The 25,301-nt window shown below is 39.9% G+C and overlaps 1 protein-coding gene across 3 annotated transcripts in view; it reads right to left on the reverse strand.

The window, feature by feature from the left end:
- The window catches only part of cacna1bb (calcium channel, voltage-dependent, N type, alpha 1B subunit, b), an 83,450-nt gene that overhangs the window by 36,276 nt on the left and 21,873 nt on the right, over window positions 1–25,301 (reverse strand). For all 3 annotated transcript variants that reach the window (XM_046066301.1, XM_046066302.1, XM_046066303.1), the window contains 11 exons: window positions 21,822–22,027; window positions 20,558–20,687; window positions 19,174–19,303; window positions 18,327–18,386; window positions 17,655–17,761; window positions 8,662–8,758; window positions 4,596–4,756; window positions 4,178–4,315; window positions 2,755–2,956; window positions 2,049–2,213; window positions 54–164 (listed from right to left, as the gene is read on the reverse strand). In XM_046066301.1, the coding sequence (XP_045922257.1) occupies window positions 54–164; window positions 2,049–2,213; window positions 2,755–2,956; window positions 4,178–4,315; window positions 4,596–4,756; window positions 8,662–8,758; window positions 17,655–17,761; window positions 18,327–18,386; window positions 19,174–19,303; window positions 20,558–20,687; window positions 21,822–22,027 (1,507 nt within the window). The remainder of the gene's footprint in view (window positions 1–53; window positions 165–2,048; window positions 2,214–2,754; window positions 2,957–4,177; window positions 4,316–4,595; window positions 4,757–8,661; window positions 8,759–17,654; window positions 17,762–18,326; window positions 18,387–19,173; window positions 19,304–20,557; window positions 20,688–21,821; window positions 22,028–25,301) is intronic.

Raw genomic sequence — 25,301 nt, forward strand, 5'->3', positions numbered from 1 at the left:
TAATTGTCTAGCGTTCGCAGAGAACAGCGCAGCATATGGTCTTGACAGCTCACCAGTGGACCGAAGGCAATAATCTTGAGGAAGCACTCCAGTGTGAAGAGGGCTGTGAAAACGATGTTTAAGTATTTCAGCATGGACTCGTACAGCTCTGGAGCTCCGTAGAACTGAGGACAGAAAGCAAAACATGATTATATTTGGTGAAAGATTTGAGAGAAGAGATGTGAAAAATCTGCATCCTTTACCCCCTTTACTCTACAGTTAGCCAACTCTTGAGCGGATCAGATATACAAAAGATAGTTAGATGCAAACAAGAAGCACTGCAGACCAATTATTTTTGATTGCTCAGACGCACTCAAGCAAGATGTTTAATAGGTGGATGTGTATTTGTCAATCCCAGCTGCATACATACATTTTAATCCTCTCAAGTTTCATCAGGCGCTGTGTCTTGCTCTGTGATAATGGCAGGTGATTGTTACACTGAAATGATCTGTGCATGTGTGTTTGTGGAGGGCTATCAGAGGGAATCATTTCTGTCACTTTATTTATCAAATTTGTTTAGAGGAGAAAGTTGAATGTATGATTCAAATTGTATGATAGTGGAAAAAATGTATTGCTTGATCACTATAAGCAGGTGATTATTGTAAATAATTTTTTCTTTGTCTTTATTTCTTATGCAGATCGCCAGCTAATTGACATATGTATATTTATTACATGAATATAAAGTAATGAAATGGGCAGCGTGCCATTTTGAAATACAGTACAGCTGGTTTAAATGCTTTTCAAATTACAAATACAGTACCGTCAGTAGTGCAAATAGGCTACTACGCCACAATGTGGCTGTGGTTTTGGTGCATTTTTACATTTTTAAGAGGGCTGAAAATAAACTGTAGGATTTCAATGCTGAACTGGTGGCAGAGTTTGAAAATAAACTCATTCATAAAATATTCAAATTTTTCCTCCCATATGTTGTCATGTATGAAAAAACCCAAAAGGAACACTGTAAGCAGACTTCTTGATTACTATGAGCAAATTATTTAAACAGCATTTGTATAGGAGTGATTCTGTCCCAAGCTTTTTGATCCATATAAGCAGTTGATCACTGTAACCGTGATCACTGTAAGCAGTTTCAACTTTTGATGCATTTTTGATGCAATTTGAATTTTGTGGTAATATAACTTCTGGCCACCAGGGGAAGCACTGAATGCACTGATGAAGCAGCAGTCCAGTGGGCAAGCAAGAAAGAAACTTGTGCAATCTTTGCTTTTCCATGGATTGTATTGACTTGAATGGAAGTCAAACCTTTGTTGTTTCTTTTGGTACTAGACACTTGTCTAACATTACATTTCTTTCCACGAAAACAACTTGCTAAGAAGACTGCTTTCCCGTCACTGACTTTGTATTTTCATTATTCTTTCTTTAGCTAAATGTATGAATGCCTGAGTTTTTAGCTGTTAGGCTACTTCTGCTGGTTTTGACACATCACTGCAACTTTCTCTCATATAGTTACTGTGAGTTTTAATTTATTTAAGACGTTAAGCCTTTCAAAATGTTTACTGAAATAATTTTTCAGATTTTATGCTCACAATCTGACAAAGAGACGCAAATTAGAAATGTGTTAGATTATGTAAATGAAACCACAAATACCAGGCGAAAAGAGCTCCTCTCTGGCACCAGCCTGCCTTTCCCAAACTGCCGATTTTATTCCCTCAGAGATTTTCCCTTCAGAGGAGATGAGTAAAGGAACTGCCAAGACACGAGCACTTCACTTTGATAGCAGCAAGCACTATTTGGCAGAGGTTGGGGTGTGCTGGTGATTTTTAATTTTTGACAGTGTCATAAGGCCGGACCAGCGTTGTTGCTGTAATTGCATCTCTGTCTTAAGATCTAAATTATCAAATGTACAGATTTATGCAATCAGCTTCTGCAATCCTTTTTATTATTTCATTAATGTTCTGTATCATATTGGGAGCTAGATACGTATCACTGAGTCAGTTCAGGTATGTGAGAGGAATTGGGGCTTTGCCTCGTTAGCAAGAGGAATCACTGACCTTCATCATCAGCACGACTGTGTTGAGGGCGATTAAAGTCATGATGGCGTACTCGAACGGAGGCGACACCACAAATTTCCACATCTTGTACTGGAATGACTGCTTGTTCTCCGGCATGTATCTCGTTAGCGGCTTGGCATTGATGGCAAAGTCAATACAAGCCCTCTGTTTGATGAAAAGACCAAACACAACCAGAGCGTGAATTAATGCCCTCTGATACAGGAGCTTCACACCTTTCATCAGACAGAAGAGAAAAATGCTGGGAAATCAAATTTTTAAAAAACACAAAAGACAGCTGGAGGATTTTTCTGAGCTTTTGCGTAATATTGAGGCTCTCTGATCACTTGCCAATACTTAACAGACAGAAAACAGCATGATTTTAACAAAGACTCTAAGAAGTGGAGATAAAGAGAGCAGAGAAGATAAACCCCACTGCTTTATTTTTTAAGTACTTTGTTCTGTTTGAGGGAATTGTAAGTCATGTTAGATCCAATTTGTCTGGAAGCGATGTTTAGAAGCAGATCAGCATGTGCTCTAAATTTCTAATGAAGAAAACATTTGTGCTGCAAGAGACAAACATCTTCAGAAACAAGTACTTCTGCAGGGAATAATCAGCATGTGTTCTTGTTGCATGTAGTAGGGAGGGGGGTCATTGTTTCCCTGGGGAAAAACCAAGAAAGTGCATCACTTTCCACCACTTTCACACCTCATTCTTCTCCAGACTGCACTCTGACATGGCCTTGTCCCCCTGCTCCTGGAAGGTGATGATGATCAAAGCCACAAATATGTTGACAAAGAAGAAGGGAAACACCACAAAGTAGACCACATAAAAGATGGATGTCTCCATGCGGAAGCCGGGACTGGGGCCCTGGTCCTCATAAGTGGCATCCACGGAGTGCTTCAGGACCCTGAAAAGAAGGAAAAAGATGAACTGACAGGACATTCAAACAACATTTGTCAGGTCCCTTCACCACAGACTCTATGTCCCCTCCCCCAACTTTCAGAGTTGGAATTCAACTACTGATTATTTTCTTGATTAATGGATTCATTTTTTGGTCTATAAAACATTAGACAACAGGGAAAAATGCAAGATGACAACTTCAAATAGCTTATTTTGTCCAGCCAACAATAACTTTATCGAATGACCAAGGAAAGCAAGCATTGTCACATTTGAGAACCTGGAACCATCAAACATTTAGTTATTTTTTGGAGCAAAAATGCCAGAGTGATTCATTGATTATTAATAAAGTAATTTTCTTTTGCCACACTTCAGCCAAATTGTGTCATTCCAGGTACTACAACCTACCTTTAATGGAAAAAATTGCCCCATGCCCTAAATGGCCGCATAAACATGGGAATATTTCCCATCAACATCCATCCCACATGATGCGCAGCCGGCATCAAGGTGGACACTGGACCTAGGTTCATTGCCAGAGGCACACTTAAAAAAAGAGTGCGATTACAAGGAATCCATAATCATAAATTTTTAGTGGGTGTGTAGGGAGCTGGTATAAATCATGTCCAGTCACATCAGCTCCTCAAAAAGCACACACTTCATATTGTTGTTGTTTATTTTACTTGAGCATCTAAGTATCTTTAGGTTTTTCTTAGTTGGCTAATGAACTTGTTAGCTTTAATTAGAATGCTTGACTCTGATTACAGAAAAGTAATACACAGTTGTAACTTTCGTCTCTAGGGGTATGCAGAAAGCAGAGTATCATCTGTACCATTGCTTTTTTTTGCCAGTTAGTGTGCTGTCACTATTTGTTCAGCCACTTGTGATATATGACAGGCTTAGTCAGTTCAACAATTTACTATTCATTTATAGTTAAATATGCAAGCAGCCATCAACAGTCCTTGATAGAGATGGTGAGTATGATAAATCTGCCTGTGGTACTTTAGCTCGGGTGCAGAATGGCAGACTGAAGCCATGTATGCAATGAGCCTTGATTGCATCTTTAGAGAAGGCACAGTAATTAAGCCTGGGAGTTGGATTTAATCTGCGCTGTACCATCAGCCACCTGGTGTTCCACATTCAGCATGTAAAGCATTGTGTGCACAGCTGACTTTAGGTGGCAGTATGAGAGGTGCTACACAAATGAAGTGATTTGGAGGATATTCTGACTTACAATGGCCAGCCCTCTCCGGTGGAGACAGTGAAGAGCGTAAGGAAGGCCCAGAGAACGTTATCATAGTGGAACTCATACTTCTTCCACTCTCTGGGCTGAGCTTCCACGTCATCCCTGTCATAGTCTAGAAACTGACCCCTGAGAGAGAAATGGGGGGAGAGGCAGAATCAGTTGAAAAGAGAAGTGTTCAAAAGAGGAGAAAGAGTTAAAACTAGATCATCAAAGTAGAAGAGAAATAAATCCAACTGAGAATTTCTGTTTAAAATCATTTCACTAAATGGCAACGGCTGAATACAACGATATGATGGGAGACTCACAGTAAAAAAGTTACCTTAACAGATGATTTAAAACATTTTGAAAATAAAGTTTCATTAAGAAGACATTCAGGCATGAAGAAGGGTAAGCCCGGTTGATGTACCTGCAGTCTTTCTCAAGACCCTTGGACTCGTCGGTGCAGTAGAAGAATTTGCCCTTAAAGAGCTGCACAGCGATAACAGCGAAGATGAACATGAAGAGCATATAGACGATGAGGATGTTAAGGACGTTCTTCAAAGAGTTTACAACACAGTCGAACACCGCCTGCAAGATACACACACACACACACACACATACATCAATAAATGTAAGGTAATCAAGTATATCTCGTTTTTAGCAGATATACATTAACTCTATTACAAGAAGCTCAACATTATTTGTTTTATTATTCAAAGAGAAATTGTAAACACTGTGGACACCTCTGGCCACACATTCTGAAGTGATTTGATTTGTTTTGCATCCAAATTAATTCGAATGAACTATGCAGTGTTTCCCATAGGATTTTAAGAGACTATGGTGGGTCTCTTGGGGGTTCCAGGGGCAGGCCTCCTGGAATAAAATTTTGTACATTTTAAAGTTAAATGCATTAATTTGGTGCAAAATTAAGAGGCAATCTATGAAGAACTTTGCACTCCTGTAAACAATGTTGTGCTCTAATCATATCTAATCATCATTTAATCATAAACCCATTGTATAGCTATAAATGGTGATGAAACAGCAACAAAAGTCTGCAAATTTATTTCCAGCAACCCTAAATCAAAGAACAGAAAATAGAGTAATTTCCCTAACATTTTATTGTTGTTTTGTTTTTTCCTTTTAATGGACAATTGTAAAAATTTCTGTGAATATAATCCAATTTATCTTATTTCCATATTATATAGACACCTCATTTTGAAATCTGGACGTTGTCACATGTGTATCTTCGTGCTAAATTCATCAAGTCCGACCCAAATTTAAATAATGTTGTATGTGGTTCTCGTATCGCTTAACAAGAAGAATTCACAGCCTCTCTTCAGGTAGGACTCTCATTCTGCAACACTAGTCTTTGTAAAGAGAGAAACTGACAGGATAAAGTCACTAACCTGATTGTCAGCTTGCTCTGGACCTTCCCTCTCTCTTTCTATAACATGAAGTGTATTTTGAGCTTTCCTTGCCAAGAGAGAACCCTATTTACTGTAAATTGTGGTGAACAGAAATGTTTTGGAAAGTACTGGAACATAAAATTCAGATGAAAATAGGATTCAACTTATGTAATCTCTTAAAAGATCTAGATAGATATAGAGCCAAACTACTACCCAAAGTGCAGCATGCTTAGGGTAAACCTGGTTACTTGATTAAAAAGCTTTGTCCCTGACTGAGAAAGCTGTACCAGTTAACTGTAGGGTAATTAAACATTTCCCAAAAGCACACTTTGCACCAACCCCCTAAATCTGATTATGGTCACGTGCAGGTCAAAGTGAGACTGTCCTCACCAGAACAAACATACAGTTAAAGCGAGCTATGTATTTTCCTGCAAATTCATCTCTTGTGGCGGTGCAATTAGAAGAATAGATTGTTTTGTCATGAGCTGTTTCTCCATCTGCGTTCTTGTCTGTACTTGTGTTCTTGTGGACTTGTGAAAGGTCATCAGTCGCAGCCAAAGTACTGTTCCAATTCAAAAGTCAGCATCAAGCCAAGTACAGTCAAATACCTGGATGTGTTCTCGCTCCACCCGTTTTACCGAGCCTGCATCGGTGGTGACTTGTGTGGACTTCGGATAGCCAGATATCCCAGAATGCATTTCGCCGCCAAAAAATCGGAGGAGAAAACTCACAACTGTAACTTATAATACTGCTGTAGTATACAGTAGTTCTAAGAGTTTTTATGCGGGAATATGGTTGTTTAAACTCCAAATATGTGGTTGATTTCTCAAGACAGAGCTGATTTAAAAAATTGCTACGACGTTTTCGGAGATGTGAGGTCCCGCCCACTAACGGGTCCGGCCGTCATCAAGTCCGCTGCTGTTCCAATTGCTGAATGACAGACTACGTGCTCCCATTCCTGGGAGTTTGTACTCCTGAGCCAAACTTGCCAAGTCTGAGCTTTAAAGTACAGAAGTCCGAACTTGGCGAACTCGGTATTGAGAAACAGCCATAGAAGCAACAGCGTAAGAAGCATGGCCCTGTTAAAGGTTCAGTGTGTAAGTTTTAGTGGCATCTAGTGGTGAGGGTTGTGAATTGCAACCAGTGGTTCATGGTGCATTTATGTGCTCCTCGGATGGTCCCATTTCCTGAGTTGTGATGTCATTCTTCTGACTTCAGTGTATGGTGTGGTCCTCCGTTTGTCCAAATAACTCTTCTTTTCTTATTTGTAATAAACCAATTGACTACTACAACTGGTAGTACTGACGTTACTTGTTCTTCTTCTCCTTCCTCCTCCTCCTTGTACATATTCAATGTAGTGATGAAACACTGTAGAGTAGTTTGTCCGTCTGGGCTACTGTAGAAACATTTCATGTAAGTGTATGTAAATGGAAATGCGTCATTCTAAGGTAATAAAAACATAACGGTTCGTTACGTAAGGTTTCTATACACCACTGACAACATCCATCCATCCATCCATTGTCAACCGCTTATCCTGCGTACAGGGTCGTGGGGCACTGACAACATAGTTATGGGTATTATGTTGCATTTCTGTCAATAGATCCTCCTAAATGTTACACCCTGAAAAAGTGCCACAAAGCCTTTCAGTGCAGAGGTTGGGTTGCATGATTGAATAAAAGTGTATGACTATGTTACCAGAGACCACTTGCTACTAAAACAATGGTGCTAACTAACCTAGATGTCAAAAAACAAACCTTTCACCCAAATTCAGCACTGTTTTCTAGACATCTATGACTGGCAAACTACAAAATCAATGCTTGCTGAGTACATGAACACACCTTTGCATGAAGTCCGTCTTTGTGTCTCCCTGCCTGTCACTCTCTCTCTCTCCGGCTATTTTCTTCTGTCAGCTTGTGCTGTGATCTCTCTGTGAGATGGAGTGCTTTGTCTATCTCTCCTGACATGTATGCAATCTAACCAATGAATATGCTGCTGCATGAATGATCGCCATCGAGGCTTTTGTCTCCAACGTGAGGACAGAGCATATTTATCCCCTCCTCTACCAGCCTGCCTGTCAAACCACTCTGTCCAAGCATCCAAGAAGAGTTGTGGATGAGCGTCTTTCTGCCAGCTCTGATCTGTCTCAATCATCTCACTTCTATTACTGCAATCACATCTTTCATCTTTTGTCAGATCCATTACTTTTGGATGATTTGTTGCCTTCATGCACCAGAGGGAAGCTGTCATTTCTCCATTAGAGGAAACAGTTGAGGGTCACAATTAATGCAGATTCTGCACTGTACACACTTTTTCAAAAATTACCAACTGCTGTGAGCTATTGCTTAAGTATACTCTCCTTCTCCACTGTCTATGCGTATGCTAACTAAGTTCCAAACACTCATTGTTGCCCCAGAATGAAAGAACACACAATTTCTGGCTATCTGTTGGCGTTCATGACCACCATTAGCAAACATAGCGGGATGCTACAAAGATAAACAGCTAATTAAGCTACAAACAAACAGAAGGTTTCTTTTTAACCATATTCTGCCATGTTTTGAGAAGGTTGAGAAGCCTCTATGGATAATTTGAAACCGTTTACCGCTCTGACTCTGCTTTGAATTGAAATTCATTGTAACCGTTGTGAATCCATGCTAACTACAGCAGTTATCCTAAACAAAGGAGCAGGTACAAACCTTTCAGTGCCGCTTTACAAACCTTTGTGACTATTTGATGCTCATAACACAGTTTCTAAATTATTTCTTTCTACCCCTTATATCTGTGCCTATACCTTGTCGAGGAGTGTATATTCTGGGGAATACAGGCTATCAATAAGGCTCATTGCAAACAACTACTTCAGTAAAGTCACTTCCTCTCCCAGCCCAGAATGTCCCAAAGGTCAAACAGCTCAGATCTTTCATCTTAAGTTAGAGATAAAAGATTTAGATATCAGATAGATCCATTCCTCCTTAGTGTACTTTAAATTCATTTGACTTGTGATAGTGTTGGTGACTGACACCGGCTGTGGCCCCAGCTGCTCCCTGTTTTTCTCAAAATGGACTGGGTGGATGACAGATTGGATTACAGTACCTTCAGCTTGGGCAGCCGTTTAATGGTCTTGAGCGGCCGCAGAACTCTGAGGACCCTCAGGGACTTGATGGTGTTGATGTCCTTGCCTTTCGTCCCCCTGTGCACATCGAGAGTACAGTTAGTCTAGGTCATGTAATGTAACTGATAATGATCCCCTCCTTCAGTAACAAGAGCTGATTGTAGTGCATCAGGTATATTGTGTGTACACAGAAAAATACCTGGTTATATTCTGTTAGTAGAGTACATGCATGTGAGTTCATAATGCTATCCTACAGAAACATGCAACAATAGAGAAGTATTAGATTATTAGAGAGATTTGTCCGGAGTAACCACAGTACTTTTTCTCAGGTACTGTAATTAAGTTTGATGTTGCTCCTTCACAATTAATACTACATTTCGTAGGATAAACAGAAATCGGAGAAATAGGAAATAGAATCCTTTTTATCATATTAACACTCGTTTGATGACTATAGTTACAGGTTAAGCTCATGAAATGTCACTAATATTTACTTGTTTTTATTCCTCCCATGATTGTTTATTTGTATGTATTATTAACTATTACATGTACTTTCCCTCCTTCCTTCCTTCCACTTTTTCTTTCTTCTTCCTTCACTTTCCTTCCTTTTTTCCTGCCTTCCTTCCTTCTTTCGTTCTTTCTTGCCACTTCCCATCCTTTCTTTCTTGCAGTCCTTCTGTGTCTTTATTTTGTTCATTCTTTAAGATACAATCAGTTTACTGCAAATACTTTATTTTCATTGCTCTCTCCAACCTGCTACAACCTGTTTCTGGAACTGTACAGCGTGTATAAGCCCTACAGCAACTCTCTCTCTACTATTTCCACCCTGACATCTATACAGCAACACCAAATGTTTGCTGGCATGCACCTGACTTAGAAGACCCTCCCCCCGCTCCCAATTATAGGGGTCTCAAGGTTGGTAAATATAGCCCGACCGCTATATCGGCCGGCCTATATTATCGGCCGATACGAGCTAATTGCATTTAATCGGCAGCAGATTTATGACTATTAAAAAAGAAACCTAGAGTCAGATCCTTCATGTCATGGGTGTTGCATAGTTTGCCCACCAGAGGGCGACCAGCTGCAGCTCCCCTGTTAACTACACTGCCTCACCACAAAAACCACAGAAGAAAACAATAAGCTGACCGGAGTTTACAGGAGCTTACTGTAGTATTTAGAAACATGCAGAGGGCTGTGTGAGCAGTGAGTCGGTCTTTTGTCACGTTAATTACATGACTTTAATTATTATAATAAAAACAGACCCAGTCACTTCTCTCCTGAAAACATTCATGACTTGCTAACCCTCCCGCTTTTCACTGCCATAGGCTTCATACCAGCTCACAGCGGTTTAATGTTACAGTAGTTGGGTGTTGAAAGTTACGATGCTGGACAGACGTAACTGTACATTTATTTCAAATGTGTGGCATTTCTAGCGAACGGTTCACATTTGTTCCTAGTTCATCACTTCTAAATATTCTCTAAAATCACGTAACATTACAGCAGCTAACGCTGCCCGTTACTAAATTAGCCACAAAAGTGATGCCCTGTTTATCAGTGGAGGAGCGCTAACATTAATGAGCCTATAGTTTGTGATATTTAGACGTATTCTAAATATATCTGCGAGCCGCCTGTCTGCAGTTAGTCGGCGTGTCTGAAATGATTAAACCAGAGCGGACATGTAAATAAACATGAGCTGATCAAGAATCTAACACGGCTTCCTGTAGCTCCTCTTTGTGTGATGTTGTAGATGTGAAATGCTGTTGCAGTTATAATGTTAGTTAAATGAAATCTCAAAGTTGCAGGTCCTCCTTGACATTCCTGTAGTATTAGATGCATTCAACAGCAGCTCACTGTATCCTAGACGGCATGATTTATACCGATGGTGGTTAAATGGTTTCACGTAGCTTTGGTTAGAATTAAAGAGTGCTGGTAAAGGGATGAACGATATGTGAATTGAAATTATTATATTATGTGTAAAGTGAAATACACATACTTATTCTCTCTCACTCTCTGTTTACAGACGGCTTCTTTCTTAAAATCAAAACATCGGCACATAAATCGGCTCTTTTTCACTTTAATATCGGCATCAGCCCCCATAAACCCATATCGGTCGGGCTCTAACATCAACATCTCACATACAACAGTCACACAAAGCTAACATGCTGTTTCTGTAGGAAAACATACAAAGATTTCATACTTTTTAGAGTAAATGCACAAAGAATCAGCCCCTTGTTGAGGAAGCAGCTTCTTTGCAGGAACCACATCTGTCAGTCATTGCAGACGCTGCAGGTTTTGTTAACTGGTCACAAAGTGGGAGGTGGGTGTGTGTGTGTGTGGGGGGGGGGGTTAAAAACTAACTGTTATGCTAATAACATACAGCTGAGCCATCATTCACTCAGAGACTGACATTGGCCAAGGGCAGTGAGAGAGGGATTTTTAATTAATCAGTCACACGTACACACAATGTGGCTGTCACTCTCGATAAAGTGTTTCACGTTTGTTTCTTCTTGACTTCCAAAAATTCATAAGTAGAAAGCGAGTGTGTGTGTCTGTATATCTGTGTGCATAACAATAATTTGAAGAATGTGGAGAAGGACACAAGCATACTAAGGGGAAAAGAAACGTCTAAAGATTCTGTTAGTGGCCCCTAGAGGCCCCGCTGCTTCTTACACCAGCATGAGGTAGAGTTACAAAACAGCCGATGTTTTCATCCCAAGGGGACAAAAACAACTCTCAACTGTAAAAAGTTAACAACTGTAAAAGATAACAATGCCCCCACAGGCCGTTAAACAAAGATTATAAGAATACATGCAGCCTTTCACAAATGTGTTTGCGGCATTCATCACAGCACTTTCAGTAAAATTTTGTTTAACAGGTCTCTGGAGGTTCATGTCTTTTTTTTTGTCACCTTACCAAAACCAAAAATACAAAAGTGTAAGGATGGATTAGACTGTTTCTCTCTAACATAAGCTGTAAAGGTTAGCATACTAAACATTGGAAGGGGCATCTCATTATCTAACTATATTGCTGTATGGTGTAGGGTTGTAGGTTCTGTTTAATACAGCCGCTCCTTTATTTTCATGTCTTCTAAGCAGACCATCAGCTGGACTGGATGCTAGCTTTTTGCCTGGGGCATGCAGCTACTGATAAAATCCTAGCGAGAGTCGTCATTTCTGCTGTCCACGGTGACGAAATGAGACACCTGCTTTTGTTTACCTTTGTGTGAAATCAAAGACCCGCTGTTCCAAAAATGACTACAAACTTTTGAGTGGAATTTATCACTGTAAACTGCATATGCGCTGTGCCAGAATGGAAAGCTTTAAAAAGGCGTAGCAAAAGAAAGGGGACAGGGCTTAGCGAATATAGTCCGTTTGTAATGTAGTCTACATGCAAATCAGCAAATCCGCTATGGAGAATAAAGTTTGCAATTGCCACTGAATATTAGGTTACAAAATAAATCCTTTGAGTAAGACCTTTGCAGTTCCTTCCAGAAAATCCCCTGGAAATATTTATCTGCTTCTGGTCATTTCCTGGCTCTTTACTTATACACTCAAACAGTTACTGAACACAACATCCGTTCCCCTATGATTGGCACCAAATTATAAAGTCCTGTCCATGAAAATAAGGTGCATATCAGGTTTTTCTAGAAAATAATTTGAAAACAAAGTCACCTGTAAAACAAATCATTATGCTTCTGAATTTATGCCTTTTTACACCTTCTCCAATCACTTCCTCTCTGTCCCCCCTTTGCTTTAAACTTTGCCATACACACTGAGACACTCACACATGCATGAATCAGTCTGTCAATGCTGCAGAGACTAATTTAAAAATCTCCTGGTTAGCCAGTGGCGGTATTTAGTGGGACCCATGGCAACCAATTGTTAAAGTTGTGGCTGTTTACCCTATACTGGGTGAAAAATTAGAATAGTGAAATAAATCTATTTTTTGTATCATGTAAAAATCTATAACATGTGTTGCGAGGTCGGAGCTCAAACAGGAGAGAAGCATGGTTCCATACATTTTAGGCTCAGGGGCTTTTCCTTTCTCAATGGAAAACTCTCAAGTCTAATAAAATGGCATGCAGCTCTCATGCTTGGATGACTTGGTTACCCTGGCATGCAATCTGCAAAGTCAATGCCAGTCCTCGCTATTCAAGGACTTCAACACATTGAGACGGCAAGAACAGTCTCCCAATAGCTTTCAGAAGCGCCGTGGGCAAGGAAGATGTAATGTGTGGGTACAAGGTTGTGTGGAGCCAGGCATGTGAGGTCATCTTCAGTCATCATAAGTCTGGAGCATTTCCTGTTTTTGGAATGTAAGATCTGACATCCAATCAGAAGCACTTTACTGCCTCAGCAAAACAAGCTGCAATAGGCTGCCTTCTCCTCCTCCAGCAGTTTCACGTTTTACAGAGGATTCAATTACATTTTGAATAATGTATGTGAGAATACATTCTGGTTCAATAGTAACAAACAATTAAGGATCATTATTTTCATTTTTACGGTACTTTGGGATTATTTTGAAAAGCTAGGTTGAAATTTAAAAAATACTATTTGCACCACAAACACTCATGTGGTTCAATAGTTTGGGATCTGGTGCACAATCAGCAGCTTATTTGCATTTTTCCCCATTTTCCTCCTTACTTTCTATTACGCAGAGCACTTTCTGAGCAGTCAGCGAATCAAGTGGACCTTGTTTACTGTAAAGTGGGGTGATCAGCATTTTCCAGCTGCTTCGTGAAAAATATACAATTAGCCTACTGCAAGAGCATTTAAAAAAAACATCTTCTGGATATACAGTATGTGGACATAAAATCAGGGTGAAATTAGTGGTTTTAAATTGTCACCCCCTTCTTAAAGAAAATCTGTACTGTATGTAAATGAGCCTTACATACAGTAGTTTTTTTAATGGGGGAAAAAACATACACTGACAGCACAGGCTGAAAGGAACACCTGCTTTTCAACCAAATAGCGACTTGAGGTGAATTCACGTGAGAAGCTGTAATCCTTTATCGATCTCCCTCTAAGTCCACTGCATAAAGAAGGAGAGATGTACGTCAAGGGCAAGGAGGTGTATCTAGATCCAGGGTATAATCTCTTAGTGATCCGACCAGTTAAACCCACTTTAGTCAAGATTAAAGGAGATTTCCATGAAGGTGAAATGACTGAAGGTGACTGAATGACTGAATGAAGGTCTTTTTAGCTTAGATACAAATTTACACTTGAGTTTGCAAGTGGAAAGATTCTTACTAGTGTGTGTCAGCAGCTGTATGTTGAGCTTCTGAAAGCTATGAGGTGGAGTTCCCAATATTGTCTGTTGTCCGGATGTCCCAATATTGGGGCAGGAGGTTATTTTTCAAAAAGGGAAGAGAGGAAGGAGCGAGGGAAATCGTGATCATATCCCAAACGACTTGGGATGGAGGGCAGCAAGTTTATTTGGAAAGTTTGACAAGACGAGCGGTTCTGTGTGTCACATGTGGGGGGAAGGGGTCAATAAGCAAAAAGTAGATAGGGGACAGTTCCCACCTGGCAACGCTTTGCTGCGATCTGATGAGAAAAAGCAATGATAAGCATACACACACAATACACAAACACCACCCCACATAAATAGAGCAAAGAAGCATATAAAGAAAGACAGAGCCAAATCAACATTTTAAGCCGATATCACACAGACATGAAGATACAGTGACGTTATTCGGGCCTACACGAAAAGAAAACAAAGACAAGACACAAATAGAAGCACTTAAATTAATTACCCTGTGAAAGAGCAAAGCAATGGACAAGTCTGATAAAATATTACAATGATTATGTGTTCTGAAGATGGATATCGTGACACCATGGACTGTTTGAGAGAAGCAAAGACGAGAGGACACCATTGATGAGAACAATCTACTGAATGACTACGTTCACACTGCAGCTGAAAGAATTAAATCAGAGTTTATCCATCATATGTGACCAGATCTTTTTAAAGAAAGTATGAACAGAAGAAAAAATCCACAGTCAATTAAACTTCTTTATTTAGGCCACTTTCACACAGTATGGGCCTGTCTGTAACATACTGCATTAGAGGCCTGAAGTCCAGATGCTGTCTTACTAGCTTCTGTAAATCAATACACTCTAACTGAGAGTTTTTTTCAGCTATTAAAATAGGTCTAGTGTAGAGGTCTTCGTGGGTACACCGAGTCATATTGGTCCAAATTATACTAAGTCTAATGGGGCCAGGTGGGGTCTTGTTACATGTGTCTGTCAATATCTCGTGTGGATCTGAATGAATGCAGGCATACTTAGTGACAGTAAAGTAGTAAAAAAAAAAGTATGCTACTGAATGACTATTACTTTAATGAATGAGATATTAAATTGGTTGGATAATTAATTCTTTTTTAAAATGTATTTATGCATATCGGATCTGGGTAGGTTTCCACAGGTCTGTTTCAGATCAGGTCCAACAGTTTGGACGCATGAAGAACTCTTGTCTGGTGTTGTTGAAAGAACAGAGTCACACAGAACTTTTTTAAGAATGGGGGTGTCACAAAAATAGGGGCAGAAAAATTGGCGACAGTTGTCCATGAGATCAAAGCAGATACAAAGATGGTTGTAAGTTGACTTATGGACATAACTGTTAAATCTGCATATTTCTTCAATCAACATGAAAGACCTTAACTGGTTCTAGCAACCACAACGTTCATGTCAAAAAAGATGTCGGCTGGGCAGCGAGACATCCGACAGATTGGCCAAATTGTGTTGATCTTTTTATTCGGAGGTTAAACTGAAAGTGAGCGCTCCCGCAAATACATCGTTAAACTGCGATGGATGTTTACAACAGTTAGGGTTTTACAACAATTATTGTTCTTTTCATCTTTGTTTCTTCTTGTTTCCTCTTGAACCTGACTGAACGCCTTTTTAGCGATGTCAACGCATTCCCAGATCAACACCGAGTATATTATTATAACAAGCCAAGTTGTTATCCTGTAAGCCTTGCAATGTGAATGTAGCCTGTTACACGCTTACATACCATGAATGCGAGTTGATGAGGGAGATGATAGGAGGGACAAAATGCTGGACAGGAAGTGAACATGGGTGGGAGGACGAAGGGGAAGTGGTTGAATCTGATAACCCCTCGCTGAGAGAGTCTCGCTCTACCAGCTATATTATGGCACAGCATACTGGACTAAGCCTGTAGAAGTGGATAGTGCTATTATACTCTTAGTATGTGATTTGTGTTTATAAATGAACAGCACATTAGCAGTTAAGACAGCTACTGACCTGACCTGATCCTGCAATTTTATTATAATTTAAGTACTTCATAAACATGAAAAGGAAACGCTTTGTATTTCCCATGCACTCTGTTTAAGAGTTTTCAATTAGCATCTTCTGATTTGTGTGCTTATTATGGACAGCAGCACTCAGGTCCTTTGTGTTCAAAAAAATCTGGAATACCTTTGAATAGGCTGTCTCTGGCAGTACAGTATGATGTGCTGCCACGCTGTGCATTATGTATATTGTTCCTACTAACATAAAATATATCTGATAAAAGGAAAACAGGTAATTGCACTTACTGTATGTAACCTAAATACAGATGTAACACAAACACAGTTACATAATCCAAACTGAGTAAATGCCAGTATCTTTGATCGTGTCTGTGGCGGTGATGATAAGAATGGCAAATAACAAAATACGACATCTTTTCCTAACATTGAGCTGAGAGAGGAAGGCAGCTGCAGACACGTCTATAAACTCTGCAGATGACATAGCTGCCTAAGATGGACAGGAAGTAAAGCAGAAGACACAAACAGGAAGACATGCACACAGATAGATACACAGGCATTACCCCATAAGGCTCCTGAAAGAATCCACGCCAGAAAAACAAAGAAGGAAGGAAAAAAGTGAAAGAGAGAAGACAGAGACAGAGTCAGCAACAGATAAAAGGCAGAGAGGCGCACCAATCTAAAGCTGGCGAAAGAGAGGAAATCAGAGTGACAGAAAGCAGTACAAAGAAAAATACACAGGTGACAAAGTCCGGACAAACTTTTAGGACAACATGTGAAATAGACTGACAGCGCTGGTTGAAACAATCTGTAATCACCTTCCTACTCCAGAGACCCAGGATGCAGGTTAGTAAGCTTCAAGGAGCTCATTAACTCCCTTTGTACTGTTTCTATGATTAACATTTATTTCCGATTGACTGGAAGGTGTCTGTTAAAAGCATAAGGTCAGTTTAATCTCTCAGTGTGCGAGGTATATTAAACTGCAGAAACCATCTCTTTATAATGAATGCAGGTATTCAAGATGTAATTATTGTACGTTTCGGGGAAAATAGCCTGTTTTTCCTGCTCAAAATAATCATGAGAGGAGTCACAAAGGTACAGTTGTGAGGAGTTCAAACAGATGGCTGCTGGAGCTTTTGGAGTGGGCATCGTATAAGCTTGATAATACCTTGCAAGGTTTACTAACATAAAAAAGAATGAACCTGGCAGAGAAAAGTTCCCCGTATGCTTTCTGTTTTTTCTTGTTTTTTTTTAAAAAATACAATACAAAATAGGTAGCTCTAGCACAAACACAGCTTTTTAACTAAAAGACTTGAAACTTCAATAAGCCAAACTGTGCATGGCCCATTAGCCATGCACAGTTTGGCTTATGTAACAATGAAAGATGGGTTTGACGTAGTCATGTCAGCAAGATAACCCCGGGCAGTACGAAAGCCTACGAGTTTGCGAGGAATAATTGGATGAACACATTGGAGTTGTTTGTTAGAGCAAAAAACAGGAGCAGGGACACATAGCCCCGGTGTGTCAGGATGCCAGCCAGCTCCAGAGATGGATACTGGAGAGAGGGTACCATCAGCTAAAAATACTGTAATACAATACAACTGTTGTTTCACCTTGTTGTCTTTGAAATCTTTGAAATACATTATATTCAGAACCCTGCTGTGATGAGAAAGTGACCGGCAACACTGCAGGAATAAAGGAAAAGTTACTTACGAGCAGGCAAAGGCTACCAGAGCTCCGCTGACCACGATGAAGTCCAGAATGTTCCACAAGTCACGGAAATAAGAGCCAGGGTGGAGAAGCAGTCCCAAGTCAATCATCTTGAATCACAGAATAAATAGTAAAAAATTTATCATAGAGATCATGCACAGATACAACCAGTTTCTTTGTTTTAAGGCCTCTTCTAGAAACTTTTCTGATCTCCTTCCTTCTTAGGAAATCTTTAAAAGACCTCTGGTTTTAATATTCCTTTTCAGTGATGCAGAGCTTTCATTCAAAGTATTTGAAAATAGGACAGAGTGTTATCACTCAAACCCAATTAGCAATGCCTGTGGCATGCCAGTGCTCTCTGCTGTGTGCTAGCCTTCCCAGTAAACACAGATTTGATGATTTGCAGATCAAAAGACAGCTAGATAAAGCCAAGCTAAATTGTGGTTGAAAACAACTATATCTCTATATGAAGTCCTAATGAGATGAAAAAGTCATTGAATTGTTGTTGAAACCATAGTTTATGTAACCTAAACATGTAAAAAAAAGTTTTAATTTTCAAACACATTTAGGCCAACCTAGAATCCTAGAGGTTTTTTAAACTACAAATCACCAAAACCCTGTTGAACTGTTTTGAGCTCAAATCAAAGCGAGCCTCCATTTAGACAGCCTTCTCACCTTTATCACCATCTCAAAAGTGAAGACTCCAGTAAAGACATAATCCAGATATTTGAGAACCTGCAAACACAGAGTGTAAGAAATTATCCTGTGAGATGACTCGTCAACAGATCCAGTGACAGATGTTTTCAGTTTGGGGAGGGGTGCAAAAACTGTGTGTGTGTGTGTGTGTGAATGGACCAGATATGCACAACATGTTCCTCTGCCCTGTCAGAGATCTCAAGCTCTGTCGGCTTTGCACTTCCCTGCACCAACACACATTGCCCGAACACCCACACAACAACACACACACATGAATAAACAACACACAAACTGACACGCGCAACATCACCTCAGATTCCCTCTGTGCCCCTGACTAGAATGTGAATTAGTTGTGCTCGTATGTCAAAATGCAAAAACTCAAATCATGTCTGTGTGCTTGTATTACCTCCCTATTCCTTACACGGTCTAACGAGGATATAAAGGATAAAGGATGAAGGATATAAAAACTACAGAATTATTTTCCATACTGGATACACAGCACTTTTGTCATTTTATTAATTAATTCTCAAGTCAGATTGACAGCATTTGACCAAAAATGACTCAAAAACAGCTTGTTTTTGTGTGTCCTACCATTTATTCTTCAATATGGGCAAACTGTCAAGCCCTATTAGGAAGGACTTAATCAGTCACAATGAATCAGCCGGTCAGCCAAAACGAGACGTGTTTGTGAATCCTCGTGTGCTTGTGTGGGCATACATATTTTAATGCAAATGCTGGTCTGTGTGACAATGTGTCCGCCAACCAGTGTGTTTGTTGTGTATTTCCAGATGTTTATTTATGAAGTCTAGAAGTCAGTCTGACTCACGTTGTTGCGCGGTGCGTTGGCTTGGACGGGGTCCTCGGCTGCCAGAGCGATGCTGCTCATGGTAATGACCATCAGGATGCACATTTCAAAGTAGCGTAGGTTGACCACGTAGTGACAGAGCCGCCGCACCCTGCATGACCACACGCATACACAAATATGAAGTACACACAGATTAGAGAGTGTAGAGTAATGACAGCTCAATACATACATTCAGGTGACGTCCTCCCATAATAGACATCAAGCCCAGTCTTCAAAACACTGTTCAAAAGTGGACAGCCTCAGGGGTACCACGTGACTCGGGGTCATCTGCGCTCGCAATTTCTTTCTATGGAATCATTAAGTATATATATACTGTGTAGATATATGTCAGTCTCTGTTAGACACTCAATAAGCTAACTAACAAGTTACTTTTTCTGCATGTTCTGGGATTAATAATTTGACATAACCAAAGGTAGGAACTGTATCACAGGTCTTTTAAAAGGTCACTGCTTGTATCTGTAATTTAATTATTTCAGACCTGACCAAGAGTTCACGATGACATGTGTGTTTGGAATATAAATCAACTGGTAAATCAAGAGCTTCATCTTCAGCCTCAGCTCCCTCTTCATCAAGACAGTCTGATACAATGACTGCATCCCTGTGCATCTGCACTCATATAAGATCTTGAGATTCTCATTGCCTCTGGATACCGAGCCATAATTTTCCAGCAGAGTACCATGGCCTCACATTTGAGGTGCTGGCACTCTTCCCAACTGCTTTTACCCTCAGCTACAAACCGCCCCAGTCTGCACTGGATGTCACTGTCTACTGAAGCCAAAATAATTACATCATCAGCATAAAGGAGAGATACAGCAGACACAGCTTTCATTTCAGTAATAGAATAGGATGGCAGTTAACTTCTGAAATGGAGGGTTTGAATATGGTTCAAGGCCTTGTGTACTACCAGATGCTCCGGCAGCTTTCCCCCGTCTCCTGATCCAGGAGATCCCTCTCAATACCCATCTTTCACCCATCAAGGGAAAATAGTAGAGTATGTGTAAGTAAGTGAATGTGATCTCATTGGTATCAGACATTGGTAGAGGACATTTGACATCCTGATAACTACTACTAGAACGTGCCTGCTGCCCATTGACAATGCTCCAGACTCCTACACCTAAACAAGTGGTATTTTCAGATTAATATACATGTTGAAACTCAATATTGCAGGTCATCTTTTCTTCCCTGTCAATGTCAAATTAGGAATCATATTTTTGTACAGTGATTTTTGTGCATTAGGTCAACCCCAAATATATAGGCTTTAATGAAGTAAAAAATGGGACTGAAGAAATAAGCAGTACACTTAATGTATAAAATAGCTCTCAGTCACCTCCCAATTATGACTTACGGGTTTGTTTGCCCGAACACAAACATGGAGCTGTAAGGAAGGATCTGCCGAGGCCCATTAGCCTCCTCCTCCTCCTCCAGATCTTTCTTCTCCTCGCCAAATAGGAAGTTGTCAGAGTCGATATTGTTTACTGGTGTGGAAAAATAAATAGACTCATTTAGCTCAAAGAAGCACAAACATTATCTGTGGATTTGAATAAAAACGTATAATAAATAACTCAGCTTATTAGACATTTCTCATAAAATGGTGGTTGCAGAGGCGTCACATAGTCACCATAAACTGGTACAGTATTTCTGAACTAGAAGCATTTGGTTTCTTCAAAACTGGGCAGATAGTTTCATTTCTATTCTTTTCTAGTAGTATGAGCTTGTGGAAAAAAATAGTTAGTTGATTGTTAGCCATGCTAGCAGCATGCCTCTATGGATGGCAAAGTCTCTCAGTTGGTTGGTCCACCTCTTTGGTCCAGAAATGAAATATCAACAACTGTTGGATGTACTGTGTGCTTAGTGTTAATTAGAAAATGTTAGCATGCTAACATGCTAAGGTAAGACGGTAAACATGGGCTATTTCTCAATCTGCATTCTTGTCTGTACTTGTGTTCTTGTGAACTTGTGAAACGTCATCAGTTGCAGCCAAAGTATTGTACTTTGTACTATTATACTTGTGTGGACTTCGGATCGCCAGATATTCCAGAATGCATTTCGCCGCCAAAAAGCGGAAATGTCGGACGAGAAAACTCAGAACTGTAACTTATAATACTGCTGTTCTTGTGTCACATATAGAGTTTTTTATGTGGGAATATAGTTGTTTAAACTATAAATATGTGGCTGATTTCTCAAGACAGAGCTGATTTAAAAATTTGCTACGACGTTTTCGGAGATGTGAGGTCCCGCCGGCTAACGGGTCTGGCCATCATCAAGTCCACTGCTGTTCCAATTGCTGAATGACTGACTGCGTGCTCCCATTCCTGGAAGTTTGTACTCCAGAGCCGAACTTGCCAAGTCCGAGCTTTAAAGTACAGAAGTCTGAACTTGGTATTGAGAAACAGCCATGGCGTTTTACCCGCTTAGCATTAGCATGTTAGCATTGTCACTGTGAGCATGTTAGCATTCTGACATTGGCATTCAACTCAAAGCATTGCTGTGCCAAACAGCCTCACAGAGCTGCTAGCATGGCTATATATTCTAACAGTCCTCAGGCTTATTTATTTATTTATTTTTGAGTTCTTATTCTGACACATTTGGATCATCAGTGCTGTACTCACTGGGTATGATGGTGGTTTCTCCAGGCGGGGCAGTGATGGTGACAGGGATGTGTATGGCGTTGCTGTTGAGGCCGGCCTGGCTGGCCCTGGTGGAGTTTTTCTGGTTGTCAGCATCTTCTTGCTTTTCTCCAAGACTCAGGTTACTCCACACTGGCTGCAGAGGACTGGAGGCGAGGCCATCCTCGTCCGCATCTGACTGCCTCTCCCTGGGGAAAGAGATGTTTATCTTTTCACAGGCATCATTATACTTTGCTCTCAGGGTGCTTCAAGCTTTTTGTGCCAAATGAGATCCCTATGAGAAAGATTCTCTGTCGTCCAGGGGAACAGACCACAGCTTATATGTGGCAACAAACTAGAAAGAGTTGTTGCTGGTATCCAAACACACACTAGTGGTGTTTATTAATAACTGCAAACTGATGCAAATAGTCTATTATTCTTACTATGTCTTACATTGTGTCTTAGAATATTAAATTTAAGCCAAAAACATCTCATGGAGAATTAATTTTGTTGGATACACTGGATATACACATGCATACACCTACTTACACACACATAAACACATTCATATAGGTATGTACACTTTCATATCAACCTGTAATAGTTCTACACAAAGGAAAATTATTTTAAATTGGAAGATAGGCCCTTAATCTAAGAATATTGCTGCACTATAAAATCCAAGGCAATTTGTTCCAGTCATTTATGGTTAGTATGTATGTATGGTCAAAGCCTTTTGGCATGCCAGTAACAACACCCTCAACAAGTATATAGCTTGCTTTGCACAGTGAAGTGCTTCTAGATCACACCAAAATACATGATTTTAGGGACAAAAGTATTTAGTCTTTTGCGCTGGAGCACAGAAGAAAGAAGTCACATTCTTCCCGATGAATTCTCTCCAGGAGGGAGAGCGTGTCATTAACCATTGCTGTCTGCAGAACCTGTTCCATTAGTCCAGTGTTAGTGTGAAATTACCCTCTGCATCCTATCTTCTTTTAATTTTCAAGTATGGTGTCTTTTTAACTTTTGAAGAGCAAAAAATAATTTAAATAGTTATTTTTTGCAAGTAGCACCTTTATAGGCTTTTTGAAAAATATCAAGGATTTCTTTACCCAGTGAAGTGTCATCTTTTGGAAATTTCTTGCCATTAAAAGTTGTGATTTGTAATCCTGATTCCCTTACAGTCCTGAAAGCTCATATGTACCTAAATGGACAATACTTATAAAGAGCCTTTCTAGTCTTCTGACCACTCAAAGCGCTTCACACTACATGTCACATTCACCCCATCCACACACTGATGGCAGTGACTGCCATGCAAGGTGCAAACTGCTCATCAGGAACAGAAACACGCAGCCTGGAGGAGCTGGGGATCGAGCCGCCGACCTTCTGATTAGTGGACGACTTGCTCTTCCTCCTGAGCCCCAGCCCCCCCCAAGTGAGCAATACTCATTAAGACAATTTCCAGTCCAGCTTCTAAACCTCGTGTCATATTTACTGGGCATGATGTACAGGTCATAGCGAAACCATTTGAAGATTTCAGCCCAGCCCTTCAATCGGCGCTTATTAATGATTTAATTCCATATCTTTAGGGAGCTAGTTTTAATGAAGGGTCTCCAGCTATTTGTTAACCGGTGGTCCTTTCCCCACTGAGCTTTCTATTAGTGATCTATAGTGGGGTTTACACCAGACACCTAAAGTAGTGGCTGAATTTGAGCTGCTCTATAATAATCCAGTACACCTCTCTCCTTTGGTACCTGTAGAGTTTTATATTTCACTCTTGTCTGTTTTTCCAGCACCAAATAAATCTAGAAATAACTTTATGCCACCCCAAAAATACTTTTTTCAATAGTTACTGATTAGAAGTAATATACAAGTCTTGGTAGGATATTCATCTTTACCATATGTGAACTGATATTCAGATAAGAAATTAAATCATATCTATTAATATCTGCTATAATTTCCCCTTTTCCCATTTAGTTTATAGCTGGAGTATGACCCTTATTCCTCCAACACTTTAATAATGATGCTCTGTCTAATCTATTGTGACTTTGGTTCAGTAACAATTGCGAATAGAAGTGGACTTAACGGGCCGCTCTGTCTCCCTCTAACTGAGGAGAAGTAGAGATCCCAACATGTTCAACAACATTCTGACCCATGAGTAGTCATTGCTACATTATTACATAAGTGCTCATGGTTAAGACCACACCCATCTTTGAAATCTGCCTTCATTTCGATCTCAGCTACACACCTGTAAAGCTTTGTGACTGCATCGTGCATCGTTATGACATGATTACATTGAAAATCTGTCCACAGACAGACAGACATATGAACAATACCAGCCACACTGTCACGACTGGTAATCAGTGAGCTTGCCATTGATTTTCAGTCCAGCTGATGACCTGCTGATTGGGGTTTCTAATGTCTTAATGATTACTTGGTTAAACCCCGAATTCTTTTTAACATTAGATAGGACTTTCCATCTAAACTTATCAGCATAGCCTGTATTTTTTATTTTATTTATATGTCTGATAAGATCTTTTATTGATTTAACAATTTGTTATAGAAGTTTAGCAAACTTATTGGTCTGTAGTTTCTGTCTCTTGCTATCTGTAGTATCTCATTTTTCATTCCCTCCCTTACTGAAATGATTGCTTCTGGAGTTTCCCCTTTTGTCAGAACCCAGTTAATAAAATAGGTGTCAGAGCCTCTTTCAGACTTTTGTGCCATTTAGAAGTGAATCCATCTGTCCCCGGAGATTTTTTAGCTTTCAATCTGGCTATAGCCGAGTAAATTTCTTCTTTGTTACCTGTGAGATTAGTGCTTTATCGTTCTGTCGTAAGGGTTGGCAAGTTTAATGATTTAAGTAATGTCTCCATTTTCTGGACATTGACGACCTGAGGTTGTGAATATAATTTTTCAAAATATTCATATTCTAAAAAATCTGATATTTCTTTTGCAAACTGTTCAATCCTATATTTACTCAATAAGGAGGAATTGAGTATCCAATGTGTCTCTTTCACAGATACAGCGGGCAGTGATCAAAAAGACAATTTTGGACCCTGCTGCTCTCTGTTCCAAATAATAAGAAATCATCTTGACTATTTAGTATGAGGAGATGAAAAGAAAGTGTAGTCTCTAACTGTGAATTGTCTATTGTAGAGCCAAAGTGAAATGATGTGCATCTCAAGCACATTCACCCATAGCTTTGACGCATCACAGTGAGAGAAGAAAAACTATGAGCTGACACTGAGATGCTACATTAGAGCATTTCCAGTGACAAAGACCTGTATAATTAAGGCACAGTGCATATTCTGATATTTCAGAATATACAGAAGTACAGTATGTTACATAAAGTATGCCTGTAAATTCATATTCAGAACTGTGCTTTAGCAAAAAAAGTACTGAAACTGTGAGATTGTTGGGGGGGAGGGGGGGCAATCACTAAGATCATAGCAAAAAAGTGCTTATCTGTTTCTGTCTTTTGTT

This window comes from Micropterus dolomieu, linkage group LG13, assembly GCF_021292245.1.
Source record: "Micropterus dolomieu isolate WLL.071019.BEF.003 ecotype Adirondacks linkage group LG13, ASM2129224v1, whole genome shotgun sequence".
In the NCBI taxonomy this organism is placed as follows: domain Eukaryota; kingdom Metazoa; phylum Chordata; class Actinopteri; order Centrarchiformes; family Centrarchidae; genus Micropterus; species Micropterus dolomieu.